Consider the following 19,790-nt stretch of genomic DNA (forward strand, 5'->3'; position numbering starts at 1 on the left):
GGTGGTCAAAAATGTCCTTTTTTTTTTTTTTTTTTTGTGGGAAATAACCAGAATGGGAGTGAGATTTGTCTTCTTTTCTCAGATGAAACAAAGTGCTGGGAACACACAGAACTGAGATTTAATTATGAGTTCATCTTTACCTTTGCACGAGTGAACAGAGCTTTTAAACACTTCAAAAATGAAGCATCACCATTGGGAATGAAATGCTTGTCCTCCACAAGCAAAAACCAGCCTGCTCAGAGCTTTGTCTCCTTCCTTTGGGAGAAGTTTGGTGAGTCAGGAAGAGTTGCAAACCATTGGAAAAGGCTGATTTAATTCAGTGTAACAACAGCAAAAAGGGATTGGACTGAACCAGTTCACCCCGTTTCAGGACTGGGGGCTGGATACTTTTGTGTTAATCCTAAAACTAAGGGCAGTATCCAGTTCCCACTGGGGACCCCTTAAGGCCTCACAGTTCTTCAGACCCCGTTTCCTCCCCGAAATGAGGAGCACCACAAAAGGCTCTGCTGGCTCATTTGCAGGTTTTTGAGGGGTATTTTTGTTTTTTTTTTTTTTTTTTTTTTTCCTTGCAGTGAACCACATCCCAGAACAGCATTTGTCTGCAGCTTTCTGCGGGATCCACGGGCTCTCCAGCTCCTGGGAGAAGCCCAAGGGGGTTTTTGGGGCTTCCCCAGGTGGGCAGTAAGGCTTAAGGAACGATCAGGGCTGGAAAACCACGAATCATTTGCCATCACAGCTCTCAGCACCTCCCACTTGAACCTACAGCAACGAGGCCACACAGAACACCAGGACTGGGCACCAATTCCACTCCACATCACAACCACAAAGAGGAACAGCCGAGTCAGAGCCCTGCAGGGCTGCTTTGCCCCCACTCCCCTCCCCCCTAAACTGGATCCATCTCATTTCCACGGAAATTCTGGGAATCCTCAAACAGTTGTCTTCATCCCCACCGTGGATCAGCAAGGCAAAACTCCAGACTTCTCCAAAATGTTCCTCTAGGTGACACACCTCGGTATCCTCTCTGTTTTCACAATCAGCTACTAAAAAAAAATGAGATCAAATCCTTTGGAAAACCAACTCTAAGGTCACGGGGATAGTTCCTTAATGAGAAGGGTGTATTAATAACGTCTTCATTAAAAAAAAAAAAAAAAAATCCCATTAAAGTATTATTTGAATGAAATCAAAGTGGTAGCATCCAGGAGCAGAGCGTTACTAAAAGAAACAAGCACTGTCCATGACATCTCTCCTTTGCAGGGTTATTTTCCCAATCATTCTCTCTTCTCTCAGCACATTCAAACGTTTTCCCTTTTATTATTATTTTTTTGGCATTGTCTTCAACAGGAATTCCTGATGCCACCTCTCTCAAGAGCCTTTTCTTCCTGCTGGCTCAGTCCTTAAGTACAGTCTCACACAGCAGGAGAAGTCTCCATGAAAGCACTGGCAAAGCCCTCATTAAACACCCTGTGGCTGTGACTTCATTGAGCTCCAACCCCTCCTGGATCTTCCTCCTCCTCCTCCTCCTCCTCCAAGAAATCCCAGCTCCTTCACATCACCGTGCAACTCTTGGCTTTGTCCTTTCTCAAGTCCGTGGCCACTGTGGACAGTTCTGGCCTGCCAGGCATGTGTGAAATTCGCTTTGTGGCCCTCTGAGATTTGTTCCGTTTCATGTTTTTGTTTGTTTTGTTCACACACGCCAGGGTGGCGACGTGAAAAATGTCTCTGACACTGTTTTCTGACTGTAAGGCTGAGCATTCGATGTATGTGGCTGCTCCAATCTGTTTGGCCATATTTGCACCCTGAGGGGAAAAAGGGAACATGTGATCAATACCAAGTTGTGCAAAATCTTCAGCGATCCTCACAATTCCAGCTCAGCACTGTTTCCCTGGAAAAGCCAAAGCTAATTTGGGAAAACAAACAGAGATTTGTTTGCAGGAGGAGTTAAACAAGTGTCCAAGCGTTATCTGCTGTGCTGATAAACACAAACTGGGAGAGAAAAGCAGCTCAGTGACTGCAAACAACTGACTGAGGCCTTTTCAGCAGTTTCACCTTAACTTGGATCTGGGAATTTCCTGGAAAATCTGGCAGCTGAAATCTCCAAAGAGAAATTCTGTGCCTTAAGGAATAAGCTGAGCTGGAGCAGAGCCCCTGTTCCAGCTCCAGGAAGAGGGCAAAGTTCTTAGGGAAATGTGTTCTGGGAAGAGTTCTATCAACTTCCTGATAGGGAACAGGGGGGAAAAAGGGAAAAAGAGTTAAATGGGGGGTTATAGGAGCCCTTCTTTAGTGATTTTAAGAAGTCAAAGAAGGGACATTTGTTCCAGCAGCACAAGGCACACAACCCAACACGTGACAGATGACAACAGCCCAGGATCCCACGGTGGATTTTGCTACTGGAACACAGTACAGCATTATGTGAAAAAACAGGAGCTGTTCCAAGGGAATTTGATTTCTGAGGGGTGAATCTTTACTAAGTTACAAAAACCAACCACATCCTTGATTTTGCTACTGAACACAGTACAGCATTAAGTGAAAAAAACAGGAGTTGTTCCAAGGGAAATTTGATTTCTGAGGGGCGAATCTTTACTAAGTTACAAAATCCAGGCACATCCTTGAGGTGCCACTCCGCATCCAGCCTCCTGTTTGCCCTGCAGTGATGCATCCCCTTATCAATGGCAGGGGGGAGAGGCTGATAAGGCAGCAGGAGCTTGTGGGAGCAGCCCTCCCCACAGTTAAAACATCTCAGCTCCTGCTCAGCTGAGCCTCACAAATGTTTGCTCAGGTGGAGCTGCCTGAACTGGGAGGCTGGAGCAGGGTGTCACCAGCCTGTCCTTCCCCTCCCAGTGCTTCCTGCTGGAGTTCAGAGGAATGGGAAAGCTCTGACTCCACTCCGGGCAAGGGAATTTTAGAAGAAGCTGTGTCCTGTGTTCAGCTGGCTCCTGCTCCTCAGGGGTACAGGCTGAGCTGTGAATCCAGGGGGAAAAAAAAAATCCACCTGCCAGCAGAGTTTTCATCACTCTCATGGAAAGACTTGATTTTACTAAGTCCTGCCATTTTCCAACATAAACATTCTGCATCCTTAGTAACCCCACATCAGGAGCTGCTGCTTTGGAAAACACGAGGGATAAACCATCCCAAACTGGTTGCTAAAGACACTGAGGTGGCTCCTGGAGGTGCTGCAGGGTGATTCAGCTGCCATGAACGATCACACACATGTGAGTAATAAAGGGAAGCTCACCTCAGAGCAGTTTCCCTGCTCCCCACATCCTGCTCTCTCCCATGACCTGATTCCTTTTCCCTTTTCTCTCCTCTAATGCCTGGCTCCAAACTTCTCCCTTCCCCAAGAACTCATCAAGAATTAAGATGCCTTCTGGTGTTGCTGCACCTTCAGAAGGAGGGACAAGGGGTTTTTTAAGGAACTGGGGACAGATTATATTCCAATTTAACATCATGATTCAAATCTGAAGTCTGCAGACAGCAATTTTACCAATTTGTCACTGAATAAACAGGATGTGTCACATTTTAGCTGCGTTTTTGCTGCGTGCAGGCACAGAAAAGCAGGAAGTTTTTTAACAACTCACCTAAAAAGCAATTTGCAACCAAAAAGACAACAATTTATGACATTTAAAGGGACGGTTTTATGACGTGTTGTGGGGCTGCAGGATTTCCTTTAGTCCTAAACAGTTTTCAAACCCACCTCCACCCACACCAGAGGTGCAAAATCTGCCTTTTAGGCTGCACTGGTGTCATCATGAGGGAGAAGCTGGTCCCAGTGAGGGCTGCAGTGACAGAAAAGGGGTTTTTCTTCCCTCCTGAAGGACAGAAAAGGAGGTGGCCCCTACCTGGTCGTAGGACACGGGGGTCTGCCTGTGGTTGGAGAGCTCCACCAGCGTGCTGACATCGGTGCGCAGGTCGGACTTGCAGCCCACCAGGAGCATCTTGGTGTTGGGGCAGAACTCCTGGATCTCCCCTTTCCACTGGAAAAATTGCAAGTTGGATTAATTGTCGGAGCCCTGGCTGCTGAGAATTTTAGATTTCTGTGCTGACAGGCACTGACCCCCACCAAGAGAACGCTGCATTCCACCTGGGGTCGTGGAGAAGGTTCCAAAATTGATTAATAACACTAAAATGTTAGGTGTGCAGTTTGAATAGGAGTTTATAATATCACATAGTAGAAAACTTAAAAGAGTTTAAAGTTCTAGACTATAGTAACAGATATAAAACAAGATAGAAGTTTTAAGACAAAACACTTCTTGTCCATGGGTTTGGGTGGTATTGTGTAATTAGATAAAAAATCCACATTACAAGCCATGAGAAGTTGGTTATTAAGTTAAAACTAAAAATAATTTAAGTGCCATTTCTTAATTAGACAGGTTATCCTTAAAAAACCTTGTAAAAAACGAAATAGAACTCCGTTTTTAGTTTGTTAAAATAAAATACTGTAGAACTCAGAGTTTGTAAAACTGTAAATAAATAAAAACTAATAAAGATCCAAACAAAAAATACCATCTCACACATTTAATCCCAACCCTAACAAAATAAAAAGAACTCAACAGTTCATGTTTAAATCCAAAGAAGCAAGGGGTAACAACTTTAATCAGTCCTGATGTCCCAGGCTGAAATGTTTTTATGTAATTGCTGGATTTGCCTTCAAGGTAATTTTTTGAAGGCATCAGCTCCAGCAGAACTTGGTCAAGGATGAAATCTTCCTATCTCACACACTCATGAATTCCACTGGCTTACTAATCAGGAGGGAATGAGTTGAGATTATTTACCCACATGAGCAAAGGTTTGCAGAGCTGTTCTTTCTCACAGCCAGCCCCAGGCAGTGCAGAAATGGTGTCCCCACCTTCAGCTGTACAACCACAACACCAGCAGGGCTAAATGTGGGTTTATTGCTGCATTCTCACCCCTGAAACTGCACAGATCTGTCCCAGGTGAACCAGCAAGGAGCCCCTCAGACAGAACTTGGGATAAATTCACTGGGTTTCGCCTTTCTGCAAGGTTATGTTGGGAACTCAAAGCCAAAAACTTCACAGCATAATCCAAACGTGATATTCCCTAAAATTTCAGGCTGTAATTTGGGTTTAGAAGCATTTAAAGAAAAATCTCTTGCAGAATTAGGTAACCAGCATTAACAGGGACAGAAAAACCACAGTTCTGGATGCTTTTGATACAGACAGAGTAGTTTGGAAGTATTTTTTGTAGGTTATTCAGAGCATTGTGAAGCACTTTATCCCAGTGAGACAAAAATCACTGCCAGCCTCAGAACAAAAAGGAACTTCAGGTCATTAAGCCCCAAACCCACTGTGAAGCTGAGTCATGGTCAGCAGCCAAGGAGAGGACCAGGACCACCCTGCAAACACAGAGCTTGATTATGAGAATTCCCTGTTTGGGCTCGGGGGAAGTCTGACACACGCTGGGATCGGTGATGTCACGGAGGGCTCGGGGCAGGGCTGCATTTCTGTGCCACTGCAAGCTCTGCTGGTGGCTTCCAGAGGCATTTGTCACTGCTCCTTCTAACGTCAGCCCCAGGAATTATCTAAGGCGCTGGCAGAAGTCCAAACACTTGGCAGACAATTTTTACCCAGCAAAGTTTCCCAATCCTGTTACGGGATTGTGAGATACGATTTCTTACAGCACCTCACACCACCCTCAACAATTCCTCGCTGTCTCAGGGCTGAGGAATGAGAATTTCCTTCAGCTCCAAGCGTCCATTAGCGAGTTTTTGTTTTCAATTAACATCCACCCCTTTCAAACAAACGACCTCAAATTAAAGCACCCTCCTGTCATCGCTCCATTTAAAGAAACAAAGTGGAAGTTTCCAGCGTAGGAACAGCACCCCTGCAGGGATTTCAAGATGAGCTTCTCCAGCAGAGCTCTGTGCTCAGGGCTTGCTCAAACACTTGCCTTTTTTAGGACACTGTCCAGGGTTTCTGGGCGGCTGATGTCAAAGCAGATCAGGACAGCATCGGAGTCGGGGTAGGAGAGCGGGCGGACGTTGTCGTAGTAAGGAGAGCCTGCAGGGAAACCAAACAACATCTTCATTAATTGCTGCTTTCCCCTTCCTGCAGCCACTCAGCCAAGCCTGGAGAGGCTTTCAGTGACAGCCCCCCAGTGATCCATCACCCACCAAGAGCTGGGGATGCTCCCAAGGACAGGGAAACGGGCTCAGCCCAAGTTTAAGGCCCAGCATTAACCTGCAAGGCAACAAATCCTCCAACCCCGAAAGGCTTTTCCTACAGCAGATTTGAAATTCCTCAGTTTTTGATTTGTCTCACAGTTAATTTGAAACAAATAGCTCCAAGTGCAAAAAGCATCTTTAGTTGACACATTGGCAATGTTTAGGAGAAACTCTTGCTTCAAATTAAAGAACTTGTTGCAGGAACAGATTTCCAGCAGGGAAAAATCCCAATCCTGTAGGCAGGCATGCAAGTTATTTGTCACAAAAAGCCTCATTAATCTGTAAACCAATAAAGCTTGCAATAAATGTTTATGTTTAGCCCATAAACCAGATTTTTATCAACAAGATCAAAGCTAATTTAGTAATCTGGGGGAACAGATGCAGGTACAGTACTGCTGTTTGTGCTTGTTTTACTTGCAGGCCTGTGAAGGGATCTTCTGTTTTCCTTAACAACAGTCATGATGTGAAGAGTTAGAATCTGTCCAGAGTTTAAAAACTGAATTTTAATAATCTAGTGAATCTGGATAGGAGAAAAAGAAAATTAAAAAAAAAAAAAAAAAAAAATCTTTGTTTTTTCTAAGGAGTTGCTGTCACTCAACCACCATTGGGTTTGGCTGAGCTTCACCTCCTGAGGAAAACACATTTCTTAATGCATTTAAAAGGGCATTGAAACCAGTTCAGTGGCCCAACAGGGCAAGGGCTTGGGCAACTTAAAATTCATTTTCTCAGCCATCCTACATCCTTATTTCTGTAAATCCTAAAATACAGCAGACCCTAAGCCACAGCATGGAACACCCACCACAAGAACCCAGTCTCCAGGAGTTTGGGGGGTTATCAGCTCATTATCCCACGGATTTCCCAGCTCTCCAGAACTAATTGGCTGTAAGGTCTCTGGTTATTAACGGGATTAGAGGAATTGCTCAGGTTTTTCCCTGACAGACAGCTCAGGCTGTTGCACAGGGAATGGTGTGAAGGGCTCGCAGATGACTTCACTTGGAAGGCTTCTCCTGCACGGGAAAGGAGGCAAGAATCCCAGGAATGTTGTTTTTGAAATGAGGAATAACACATGGGGAGTGAAGCATTACCAAAGTAGGTAGCAGAAGGTAATTTGGTGAACGAGAAGGATTTAATTCGAATGCTCATCTCTGTAAATGATGTCAATCTGACAGAGCTGTCAGAAAAGGCTCTTCACACCCCACTTCAGCTGAATTCAGCACAAATGACACGTTGGGAACAAATCTCAGCGAGGTGACCTGGAGTTAACTACTCACTGCAGCTATCAATGAGCATTTTCCACTGCTAATTACACCCCACTATCTCCAGCACTGCTATTACAGCCTGTCCTGCAGCCCCACGGCTGGCTTATTTGTCCTGCAGCCCCAGGGCTGGCTTATTTGCCCTGGACACGGAGGAACTGCAGCACCAAGGGGCACTAAGAGCCACCTGGGTGACAAGAAAGCACTCCCTGAGCTCCAGCAAGCAAGGGCAGGATTGAGGGAATCCTTAATGGGTGCTGGCTGGAAAGGAGTCTCAGCAAAGCCTCACCCAGAAACTCATTCCTCACACAAATACCTCTGGGCTCACTCAGCAGCTCCAGGGATCCCATTTATGTCCAGGAGATGGATTTGTGCTCAGAGTCCCCACCTCCAACCTCGAGACTCCTTCCCATCCCAGCAGCTGGAGCTGCTTTGCTTGGAAGGTTTTTCTTCCCCCCCCCCCACCTTTGAATTTCTCCTATTTCAGATGCTGAGCTGGAAAAAAAGCACTTTTAGCAAGTTTAGGAGGGATATTCCCCAGCTTTTCTGCAGGCTGGTGTGTGGCAGAACAAACAGAGCCCATTTCAACTCCTCGAGCTGCAGGATCCACAAAGGAAATTTCCTGCTCTCATTTATAACCAAACCTTTATTCCTGTGCAAATAAAGAGGGGCTGCAGCCCTCACTGTGCAGGCCTATTCAAGCTGGCATTTTCATCCCTTTGCCCAGAGAAACCCTCAGAAGGCAGGAATGTCAGGAATGAGGCTCGCTCAAGTCTGAACAGACAATTCCAGCACAGCCCAGCCAGGCTGCTCCCTCTTTTTTTCATGTTCCTCTGCAGATTTGAAGCTGTGCCAACCCTCGAAAACAGAAGGAGAATGTGGAACTGGAGCCATGGTATTTGTGGGGAGAGAAAAAAAAAAAAAAAAAGCCTATTTGTGTTTGGGATTCTGTTCCTGCAAAATAAAACATTTTTGGCAAGGACAACATGGGTGGTTTTTCAGTTTTATCAAGGAGTTGCTGATAAGAGACTGGAGTTCACTTTCTTTCGTGCTGGACATTTATTCCAGCTTCAATCCTCCTTTTTTAAAAAGTTGTTTGGCAGCTTTAATAATTTCAGCCAAAGATACTCGCAACATTAAGGATGGTCTGCTTTTGAAACCTTATGTTTCATGCAAAGTCCAACAGAAATTCAGCTTTTAGTCTGAAATAAAACCCCTCCCCAGCAATATGGTTGGGTTTGGCCCACAGGGGATGCCAAGGTTAACTTTAAATATTGCTATCTTAATAAAGGACAGAATTACATCACTACAAGTGGAAGAATATTTAAATTTTGGGTGGTTTAGCACCACTTGAAGGTGTTGGATCAGGGAGAGGTGTTTGGCTGGAGGATGCAAAGGCACCAGGAGGGTTCAGCTGCACATCCTGAGGCCAGGAGGGCTCAGGAACAGGCAAGACTTCCCTATTTCCACAGCAGCAGGCAGCCACCAGGAATTAGGCTTTGGAGCCTTTTGGAGCCCAGTCAAGTGAAAGAACAACAGATGAACAGCAGCATTCTCACTCCCAAACCCTTGGGCTCACTAATTATCACAGAACACACAGCAAACACTGCCTGCTCCAAGGAGCTGGTTCAGTGCCGATGGTTTTCCACCTTCAAAAAAAAAAAAAAAATCTGGGATGGCTGAGGTGGATTTTCAGTGCAGATTATCACCAAGCAAAGAGACATCAAAATATTCACAGCTTTTTTGTGTGATTACACCTCCGAGGGAAAACTTTGGCATGGCACTTGGCATTCCCAGTTATCAATTCTAATGAATCCCCTTGTAAAAGTAGTAAGAAAACCCTGCTAAAATGGAAAATTAAAACCAGAAAATCACAGAATTTAACAAGAATTTTCTGGGAGGCAAAGACAGCAATTGGATTTTCCTTTGCCATCATCACTGCCAGGGAATTTGGGGAATTAGCAACTTTAATTCCTCCAAGTTTCAGCTTTCTCCTGAAAGGTTTCAGCACGAAGCTTGCCAATTAATTTCTGTTTGTCTGTGGACACTGAGTACATTGTATACAGTCAAAAATCACAGCAAAACTAACTTGGCTCTCAGCTCCAAGGCCCTTCTGGATTTAATTACTTGCTAATCCCCAGCAGTTGTAAGTATTTCTGGCCCTGTTGAGAATTGTTTTATTGGAGTAGCCACGGTTCAAGCAATAAAGCAAGCCCCTAAAACACATTTTAGGGAGACACAGGTATGTACACCTAATTAATGGTTTTTCTAAGCCACAGCTGCTGTTGTCCTAGCAAGAAATACAAATATCAAAGGAGCCAAAAAAAACTTGATAAATGCAGATTAGATGGTAGATAAGGGCAACTAACGCAGATTTTTTTTTCCTTCACAGTGGCCCTGAAAGTACAAGATGAAGCTTTAACCTGGAAAAACTTTTTAATATTCCACCTCACACAAGAAGCAGAGCACCCAAACAGCTCAAGACTGCCACATGTTACCACAGAGCAGAGTAATTTATGGTGTAGTGAGATTGCAACCAGACATTCCTGCTTTGAGAGAGGGCTGGTAGTCCCAAACCCCATTGAAATTCTACTTGGCAAGTGCTTCCCTTAATGCTGTGGCTAATTTAAATCCTTCTAATGACTTGCAGAACTAGACAGCACCAGCAAACATCTGAATAATGAATCCTCCCGTTCCATTCCACTCTTACTTGTCCCATATTCCTATGGGCAAATCCAAGATGCAACAACAACTCCCCAGTGAATTTTAAATTTTCTATCGGTTCCATGACACCTAGAAGTTCTCTGGTAAAAACACATTATCATCGTCGGTATGTAAAGAATTATAAACCAAAACTGTGGCAGCAGGGCCTGTTCTCACCCTCACACAACTATTTTAACCAATGGCCACAGCTTTTCTGATTTTCCCAGGGAGCAAAAAAGGAGTTGGGGGTGGCAGCACATCCTTCCAAAGGATTCACTGCAAAACCTAAATATCAATTTTAATTCAAGGGACTAATTGGCAAGGCTGTTAAATGTTCCCAGTTAAAGAAGAGTTAAAGATGAATACAAAATTCTGATTGAGTCATCTTGGAAGTATCTGCAGCATATTGCAAAAAAAACTCAATTAAACAGCATCTTTCCCCCATCCCAAGAGATATTCAAGCACCACAAAACCTGCAGCCGTCACCTCCCCCGTGTTGCAATGATCAGCCATCTTTTGAAGTTAATTAGATTTAGTCCTGCTTTAAAAATGCCATTCAGACATCTCTTCCAACTCAGTAGAGGAGCAGGACAAAGACTTGTAAAAATTAAATTACCAAGACTTTCAGATAAGGCTAAAACACTCCCTTTATCTTCTGCTGTCTCTTATCTGCTGATGCGATTTTGCTCTGGGTTAATGGGCTCGGGCAGAGCTGGGTTTTTTGCACTGGGTGAGAAGGGATGCTGCTCACGGAGCCAAAATTCCTCATCCAGAGTCCCACAGCCAGAGGATCCACTCGGTAACACTCTGTAAAACCAAGCCCTGGGTCTTTCAAGTATTTCCTCTTCACTCTGGGATGTCAGACAAATCACCCACTTGGTCTCAAGCTTCTGACTCAACCACATTTTCTCCGAGTTCCAGGACAGAGGACAAAGGCTGGCAGGTGTTTTTTCTTCCACTGTCTTTTATCTTTTGAAGTGCTAGAGAATATTTCATTCCATGGGTGTCTCCAGCCTTTGACAAACAGATTCCAAACCTTCCCACGTCCAGCCTGCGTGCGTGTTGTATGTTAATAAAGATAACATTTTCCAAAATAACTCTTAATTTTTAATAAGCCCTTGCTCCATAGTTCCAGCCAGCTTAGTAATCAGCATGAAAGCTCCAACCAGACATACTCCAGAAATCTGCAAGTCTCACTTGGCATAAGATGAAGAAGGAAAAAAAAAAAAAAAAAATCAGCTCAGAGCAAAGCTGATACTGGTTGTGGGCAGAGGCTGCCTTTTCCCAGTAATCGTGTTGCAAGAATTTGGAATCATTTCCTCAACAGCAAGAGGGAAGCCAACCCGCCGCCTAAACTCCTCTTTTAAACGGGGATTAACATTTTCATTCCTGGTAAAAGAACTGCTGTCGCACCGAGGAGGAACTGCCGGGTCCAAATTCAGCATTAACGAGCCATCTACACAGAGAAAGAGAGGGACTGCGTGTTCTGCCAAGTTCCTGCAGGTTTTTTTTTTTTTTTTTGCCAATCAGCTCTGCAGATGATGTTGATCCACACCTCTGGTAATGGTTCCTGGTGTCATTCCCCCTGGACATCCTCAGCTCTCCACAGGCAGAGCCACACTGGCTCCCCACGCTCCTCTCCAGCACCGAGGCGGCAATTTTGGGGTGCTCCCTTCACCCCCCCCCCCCCCCCGGCCGTAAGTGCAGCCCAATTATCCAAATTATCAACGACAGGCGGATCTAGAGGAGCTCCTGTCTCAACATGTGAGCAGAGCCAGCCAAACACCAAACCCCTCAACCTTGGAGGCGTCTGAGCCGGTTTCTTCCAGGTAAAACTGGAAGAATGAAGAGCCTGATGGGGGGAAAGGATGGTTCCCTCTGCATCCCAGAGAATCAGAGATAAATTCTAGAGGTTTTCCCTAAAAGCCGTTCCTGGCCTTACATACTCTCTGGAACACTGGGAAGAAAAGTGCTGTGTTTTGTGAAAAAAAAAAAAAAAACAAGGAGGCATTAGGGAGGCCACCAGGAGCTCCAAAGGGAGCTGAAATATTTCACCTAAACACCTTTTCCCTCTCCTACGAGGCAAAGCGGGGTCTGCAGGCAGCAGAGGAGCCTTGGTACCCCCGGAGCTCCCCAGAAAGCTCCTTCCAGCCAGGCAGGTGAGAACACATTCCCCTGCAATGCTGACAAACCGCTTCCCGGAGCCTTGCCCACACCCTCCGCCAAGCAGATCCTGCAAGGATAGCTGAGATTTTTGTCAAAAAAAAAAAAAAAAAGCCCTGAGAAGCAGCCGCATGCGGAGCCCGGCAGCCCCGCCGCTCCTGCCCGATTCCCCCCCGCGCCCCGAATTCCCGGGATGCGAACGGGAGCGCTCACCCGAGGTGTCCCAGAGGCTGAGCTCGATGCGCTGCGTGTCGATCTCGAAGCTGGCCGTGTAGTTCTCGAACACGGTGGGGACGTAGCTCTGCCGGGAAGACAGCGCACGGTCAGCCCGCGCCCATCGCCGCCGCCCCGGCCCCGACCCCCGAGCCCACCCCGGCCCCGACCCCCGAGCCCACCCCGGCGCCGTCCCGCTCACCTCGGGGAAGCAGTCCTTGGCAAAGACGTGGAGCAGCGCGGTCTTCCCGCACTGGCTGTCCCCCACCACCACGATCTTGCACTTCACGTTCTGGTTGGGATCCATCACCGCCTTGCTCGATAACTTCTGGCTCGCTCTTCTTTCCTTCATTGATCTCCCCTTAGTCCCTCCGGCCGGCCACAACAGAAGAGAGGGGAAAAAAAAAAAAAAAAACCAAAAAAAAAAAAAAAAAAGCACACCCGGGCTCCTCGCGAAAAAAAAAAGGCAAAAATAACGTGAAAAACACAATAAAGCCGCCGCCGTGGAGGAGGCAGAGCCGCGGACGCGCCGCCGCCCGCCCGCCGGTCTCCCGCTCACTGCTTTGTCCCCCCGCCGCCCGCCCCTATTTATAGACTCGCGCCCGCCAATCACCGCCCGCCGCCTCGCGGGCCACGCCCCCCCGCCGCGCGCCGCCGGGGCAGTGCGCCCCCTAGGGGAGCCGGGAGCGGGGGGGGGGGGGGGCAGTGAGGGGGGCCCGGCGCCCTCAGAGCGATGGGGGCGGTAAAGGAGCGGGTTGCGGTGTTTATCCATGGAATTTACCTGTAAATGTCAGCGGTGTGAAAGGGAACGGCGGGGTCTGGGGCCCTGCGGCCTCCACAGGTGGTCCGGGGTCCCGCAGGGGGTGCCCAGTGGCTCGGGATGGGATGAGGGATGCTGGGGAGAGCTGAGGAGATCAGGGGAATGAGGGGAGTGAGGAGGGATGAGGAGGGATGAGGAGAGACGAGAAGGGATGGTGCTTGTGATGGTGGGCAAAGGGGCTTTTCCCTCAAAACATGGCCACAAGGAGTGTGTCGGGATATCACAAAGGCACAGAATTGTGGAATACTCTGAGTGGGAAGGTTCATGGATCCAACCCCTGTCCCTGCACAGACACCCCAAATTCCCAGCCCGAGCACCCCTGGAGTGCTATCCAAGCCCTCCTGGAGCTCTGGCAGCCTTGGGAATGTGCCCATTCCCTGGGGAGCCTGGGCAGTGAAGAAGCCTGGGGGAAGAACCTTTCCCTGACACCCACCCTAAACATGCCCGGACACAGCTCCAGCCATTCCCTGGGTCCTGTCCCTGTCACCGAGATCCGTGCCTCCCAACCATCAACATCCTCCTATTTCTTCTCTTCCTGGACACAACCCCAAGCAAAGCTGGCTGGGGTTCAGCAGAGGGTTGAGCGTCGTGTCTGAAAGGAGAGCCCTGAACAAGGGATGGTTTGTGAGCTGCTCGCAGCACTCATCTCCCCTCAAGGGCTCCTCTCTTTGCCCGTATGGCTCCGGGTGGCAGCCGGATCCCTGGGAAAGGCGCTGGAGCAGAGCCTGCCTCCCCTCCTGCCTCCTTTCTGCCTTTGCCTGGAGCAGCCGGACACAAGGGTGGCCTCCCTGAAGGTGCAGCCTTGGCCTTTAATCTTGAGTCATCCAGGTCATGAACCCAGCCCGTGTGTCAGTTCTGGGCTGAAACACGAGCAATTCATCCAGTTTTAAAACAACATCCTGAAAAAAGGATGTCGGCTCGTGCCTGTTTGACCATGGGGAGATGCTGCCCTGACTCACATGAGACAATCTCAAACATGACATTTCAAAATTCCGTGCTGATATTTTTGGGGTTTGTTCTGATGTGTCACATCTTTTGCCGGTCAAATGACTCATTTCCAAAGAATTGGTTTCTGTTTGGAAACAACATGTAAAACAATAAATTTGCTCTGTGTGCCTTTTTTATAAGGCCCTGGAGCAGACAGATTTCCATCTCTTTTTTATGTTTTTAAATTAAAAGCTGCTCCTTTGCAGTATCCTGCAGTCCCTGCTGTCTACCAGCTCTTTAGAAAAAATGGTGGAATGGGAAGAATAAGCAGCAAAAAAAAATTAATGCTCACAGGAAGCTGAGTTTCTCCCTTTTGTTCAATATTGGAACAGGAGATAAATCTGGAAAAATAAAGTTGTGTAAATGCTCTCAGGTGTTTCCCAAAGGGCAGAAAATCCTGATTTTTCTGCCTTTCCCTCTGCTCCACAGTGGAACACGGGGCAGCCTCATGGGCAGAGGAAGGTGGGATCAAGCTCTGGAGTTTCAGCTCTGGTTCTTTGGGAGTCCAACGCATCAGCCAAGGAGTATCTTGGATCTAAGGAGAGAAGAAGACGGGGCTGAAAGAGCTCTTTGTTCATCCTGAGTGGGAGCTGGGTGTGAACATCTGCTCCTGATCAATCCGCCGGGCACCTCCGCACAGACGGACACAAGACGGACCAAAGCTGGCGCTGGTGCTGCCCATTCCTTGGTGCTTTGGCTTCCTCTGAGGAGGAATCGGTCTCCTCCGGGGTCCTGCAGGAGACATCTCCCTCACACAGCTCCTGTGGAAAATCTGCCTGCATCCAGCTATGCCTGGAATGTGGAAACTTTAACGCGCAGGAACCTTTACTCATCGTGAGCAGAGAGCCTCCATCAGCAGCTCCTGGTGATATCATCCTCACACGATTTGCTTGCTGCCAACATCACCCAGCCCATCCCCAGGGATTTCGGGTGCTTTGGGCACTGGGGACAATCCTTGGAAGCCGTGAGCTTGTTGGAATTCCTTGGGGAAGCTGCTCCAGATCCGTTAATCCCCATAAACCCATTATTCATGTCAAACCCTTAAGTTTAATGCCTTTTCCCATATCCAGATAACAACGGGGATAACGCGGTGGGGGTTGATGTTTCCACCAGGATTTTTCACACGCAGTCCGGATTTTTGATTTGTAGGGCCGAGTTTTCTGCTTTGCTTCGTTCAAATTCCCCATTTTTCTCCAGATCTGATCAGAGCCTTTCACAGTTTCTCCTCTTTCCATCCCAGAAATCATGATGTGTATATTAATAACACACGCACAATTTGGGATTGGCGTGGTAATGACTCCTGATCCCATCTAAGATTTCATGGGAATATCAAAATACATTTTTCTCCCCTCACAAATAATCTGCCTGAGCACTTTCTATGACTGCAATAAACCAGCTGAGAACAAGTGCTTTTAGTTTCAGAATAACTGCTTGATGATTTAAATCTAAAATTGCTCTCCAGATCTCTCTCCCTGCAATGCCAACCACTAAAGCATCCATGGAAAATACTGAATAATATACATAAAACATGGATTTCACACATCCCACCCCTTCTCCGCGCTGCTGGTGTGCAGCTAAACGCACATTAAAAGAACGGTATCAAGGTTTAAGGTCGGACATTTGCCGATTAGGAAATGCGTGTTTCCTGCGTGGGGAAGCGTGGGCTCCCTCGGGAATGCGTGAGGATGGGCATTAATTCCACCTTCACGTCTGATTTTGTTGTTATTTTTGTTCCGGGAGTGATTTTGTCCCCTCAGCGAGCATCCATTGAGGGACATCTGCGCCTCGTGGAATCCCCGCCTGGTTTAGGGCCGCTGTTCTCCTGAACCAGACCCCTTTGTTATCTCTTTGCCGGGGCTTATCAACGTCCTGTTCGACTGAACAGATGAAAAGAGAGATGCCACGAGCTGAGCCTGGCTGTTTGAGAGGCCACAAGTACCCGCTAATTCCCGCTAAGGGATCATCCCCAGCCCTTAACGCTCTGCAGATGTTGGAAAAGGAGCTCCCGCCACTTTCCCGTTAGGATTTCAAATCGCAAACCGCACTGCCTGCCCAGGGAATTCTCACTTCGGGAAAAATCACCTTCAAGGAGCTCGACTGCCACGCGTGGCTCAGACCCTGCCAAGGGACAGAGCTTTGGCTGCCAAACCCCAACCCCAAAGTCCTTCTGTTGCAAGGAGGGTTTAAAATTGATGGTGGCGGGGTGAGAACGAGCCTCTCCCGTTTCGTGATGTCGGTGGAATACTATGCAGGAGCAACGGCATGAAAATCAATGCTAATTAGCTGTGAAGTGAAAACAAAATGAAGCTTGACACTCTTATAATCTCTATTTTGGCATTTAGAAATCCGGCTGTGACTCCAGCGCTGGGAGAGAACTGCATAAATCCATAAAATCAGCTCGAGACACCAGTGAGTCTCCCTCACCTGACTGACAGGTCCTCGGGTGCTAAGCCCGGGATGAGAATGAAAGCTCAGCTATTCCAAGTTTCAGGAGCTGAGGGCAAAGCTTTACCAAAGCCAGAATGTTTTTTAAAAGCCCTTAATGAAGGCAGGATGTTGAGACAGAGGCTGAGGTGGTTTAAAATCCTGGCTGTGGGGTCATTGTTCACGGGCAGGATGGAATGGCATCTCTGCTGCCAGCCCTGGGATCTGTCCTGCAGGGCCTGCAGCTCCTGGGCTGTATCCAGAGGCTGTCCCAAGGCATTTATCCCCACGGGGGATGGCAGGTGTGAGGTTCTCTCTTCTTTACAGAGGGATAATACAGTGGAGAAATGATTTTTCCAGGAGTCCATGGCAGCACCGGTGAAGTGAGGACATGTGAGAGGTGATCACTCCCTTCCCATCACACCACCCAGCCAAGGAGGCTCTGTAAAAGCCACAAAAATCATGTGGATTATTCAGATATATCTGAGTTCTGCCTCTGAAAATGCTTTGGGAATAGAAAACATCTTTTAGGAGCCAGAGAAATGGTCTGGGGCCACTTAGAGAATTCCAGAATGGTTTGGGTTTGGAAAGGACCTTACACCTCATCCCATCCCACCCCTGCCATGGACATGGACACCTTCCACTATTCCAGATTGCTCCAAGCCGCGTCCAACCTGGCCTTGAACATTCCAGGGATGGGACAAGGGGATTCCTGTGAGGGGTCAAGTTCAAACACGCTGTTCCTTATGGCTGTCTGTCCTTCTCCCAGCAGCTGGGGAATCACCTCAGATCAAACCTCTCCTGCAGCAGAATGATTCCTTTTGGATGGATGCATCCGAGGCAGGAAAACTCCTGGATAAACAGGGAGCAATGATCTGGTACAGATCCCGCTCTGCCGTTCCATATTTATGATTTGTTAGCGCTGGCAGGAAGAACAAATTGCACGTTGGGGGTGCTCTGCCATCCATGAAATCACACGGAGCTCAAGGACATTCCCTGCCTTGGGATGGTGGGGCAGGAGCAGCCTCCAGTGAGCAGGAACTCCTCATTCCCAGCCCGCAGCTGGAACTCCGGGATTCTGTCTGAATTCCTGCTGCTGTTGTGCATTCCTGGCTCGTACAAAACCAGCACAAACATCTTGGGAAGGACTTGTATCCACAGGGATCAGAGCCTGCGAGTCCTCATCTGGATGATAACACAGGATTGGATTTCAACAACAAGGAAGAATTGTTTTTAGTTTGGTTTTCTTTTTTTTTTTCCCAAAGCCCCGTTGGAATCTGAAGGAACACCAGAGTTGCATCACATTGATCTGGCTCTGAACTCTGATGTGAACTAGACCTGAAGATCCATAGAAATTCATGGAGAAATCCCACTGAACTTCTTGTGCTTTGGCTCAGAGTGAAATGGTTCCTAGATGTTGTTGGAGAATATCTTGCAGACAAAAAGATTTCCTTCTCTGTTCCTGCAGGTTAATTATGAAAATTCCTTACACAGGATCAGCAGTGCCAGTTGCTGGGGAGACAGGAAAAGTGTTTGTTAGGGAATTCTAGCCTGGAGCAGCATAAAAATTTTCTGCCAGGATGGTTTTCCATCAGAAATATTGATATGCTGAAGACAGCTTGTTTTGCAGAACTTCTTGGATTTCAGTGGTATTAGGAACTTGCTGAGTTGATCTCTGCTAAGGTTGCAACTTTCAGGTTTCACCTCTTTTTATAACAAGATATTAAATCCCAATATTTCTTTATAATGTAGTTTCTGCAATGGATAGGAAATGAGTAAACTTGGAACATTTTTAGTCAAAGGATGGAGTTCATTTCACAAGGAATTTTGAAATCCTTTTGCTTGCATCCCGTTTTGGGCTGGAAAAAAACGAGTGGAATTGTGTAATCCCCACTCCTCACCCAGCTCTGGCCGATCCCAGTGGGTGCTGGGGGCCAAAGGCAAACTCTGGGAGCAGCTTCCAGGGAAAAGTGCACTGGATTAGGTCAGTACTGCATGTCCTTACCCATTCCTCCGAATTCCTCCCCTTCCCTGAAGGCAAAGCAGCTCGGAATTATTGCTGAAGAGCACAAAACTCAGCGAATGAGAAATGTAACTTTTTTGGCTGCAGCACCACCGAGATGGGTTTGTTATCCCGAAGAAGCTCAGAGCGTTTCTCCTCCCCCAACCCCCTTCATTCCACCCCAAGCCTCAAATATTCGGTGATCCAAAGCTTTCCTGGCTGCACACACATATTTGTAATTCCTGCCCGTGTGAATGAGTAACAGCAGCACAGACCCTTGGAAGCATTGCAGGAATTTTTTGGGAGCCATTTGAAACTCTTCACGTGCTCGGGCGTTGATTTTTATTGTTTTCTGTCCCTCAGGCACAACATTTCCCACCATAAAGTTCTGGGGACGAGTTCAGAACTGCATTTCAAAATTTGTTGGGCTGAGAGCTTTAGCTTGGAGGGTGCCAGGCTGGGATTAATCCAGCTCTGAGCTGCAGAAAAACCTCAGGAATTTCAGGGGGGAAAAGCAGGATGGCCATGGGCATCCATGAGGGGAAAGCACCGAGCAGAGGCAACCAGAGAAGTGAGGATTGGACAGAGCCTGGAGCTCCTGTAAAGCAAATACAGAGAGGAGAAATCCTCTGGGAGAATAATTTTTTCTGGGGTTTGGGAGATGCAAGATCCATGGGAATGGGGCTAAAAAACAAGAACAGCAAATGTTCCACTTTAGGAAACTCCCGATCGCTGCAGCGGCAAGAGCTGCTCCAGCAAGTCCTCGCTCCCAGATTCCCAGATTTCTAATTAACTCCAATCGTGGAGGCAGCTCCTGCACGGCCCTGACGAGGGATTGGCTTCGGGAGGAGCCGCTCTCCAGAGCTCTCGGAGGGAGGCAGCACAAAAATGAGATTTCAACCAAGCCCCAGGTCAAACAGGACATTTCTGGGTCACCGGGGTCCTGGCCTGGATTTTCAGCAGCTCTGCCTGCAGCCAGCAAGATGAAATGCAGAGCTTTGCTCCCTTCCTCTGTTTCCTTTGAGCTGCTGCTGTGGAAAAATG

The 19,790-nt window shown here is 47.5% G+C and overlaps 1 protein-coding gene across 1 annotated transcript; it reads right to left on the reverse strand.

Moving 5' to 3' along the window:
• Positions 1 to 522: 522 nt before the first annotated feature.
• On the reverse strand, positions 523 to 13,049 carry RND3 (Rho family GTPase 3). Its single transcript, XM_053948037.1, has 5 exons — positions 12,716 to 13,049; positions 12,514 to 12,601; positions 5,905 to 6,014; positions 3,837 to 3,971; positions 523 to 1,796 (listed from the first exon to the last, which is right to left on the reverse strand). Exons 1-5 carry the CDS (start codon positions 12,863 to 12,865, stop codon positions 1,545 to 1,547), a joined length of 735 nt encoding a protein of 244 aa, XP_053804012.1. The 5' UTR covers positions 12,866 to 13,049; the 3' UTR covers positions 523 to 1,544.
• Positions 13,050 to 19,790: the final 6,741 nt, after the last annotated feature.

Source organism: Vidua chalybeata, chromosome 7, assembly GCF_026979565.1.
Source record: "Vidua chalybeata isolate OUT-0048 chromosome 7, bVidCha1 merged haplotype, whole genome shotgun sequence".
Taxonomy (NCBI): domain Eukaryota; kingdom Metazoa; phylum Chordata; class Aves; order Passeriformes; family Viduidae; genus Vidua; species Vidua chalybeata.

What these genes read in the sequence shown, in the direction of transcription:
- RND3 (XM_053948037.1), bottom strand. Translation starts at nt 12,865, where the DNA reads ATGAAGGAAAGAAGAGCGAGCCAGAAGTTATCGAGCAAGGCGGTGATG. An exon ending in CCAAGGACTGCTTCCCCGAG is followed by an intron (nt 12,602 to 12,715) that starts GTGAGCGGGACG and finishes TCTTCCCGGCAG; the next exon opens with AGCTACGTCCCCACCGTGTT. An exon ending in CCCCCGTGTCCTACGACCAG is followed by an intron (nt 1,797 to 3,836) that starts GTAGGGGCCACC and finishes TTTTCCCCTCAG; the next exon opens with GGTGCAAATATGGCCAAACA.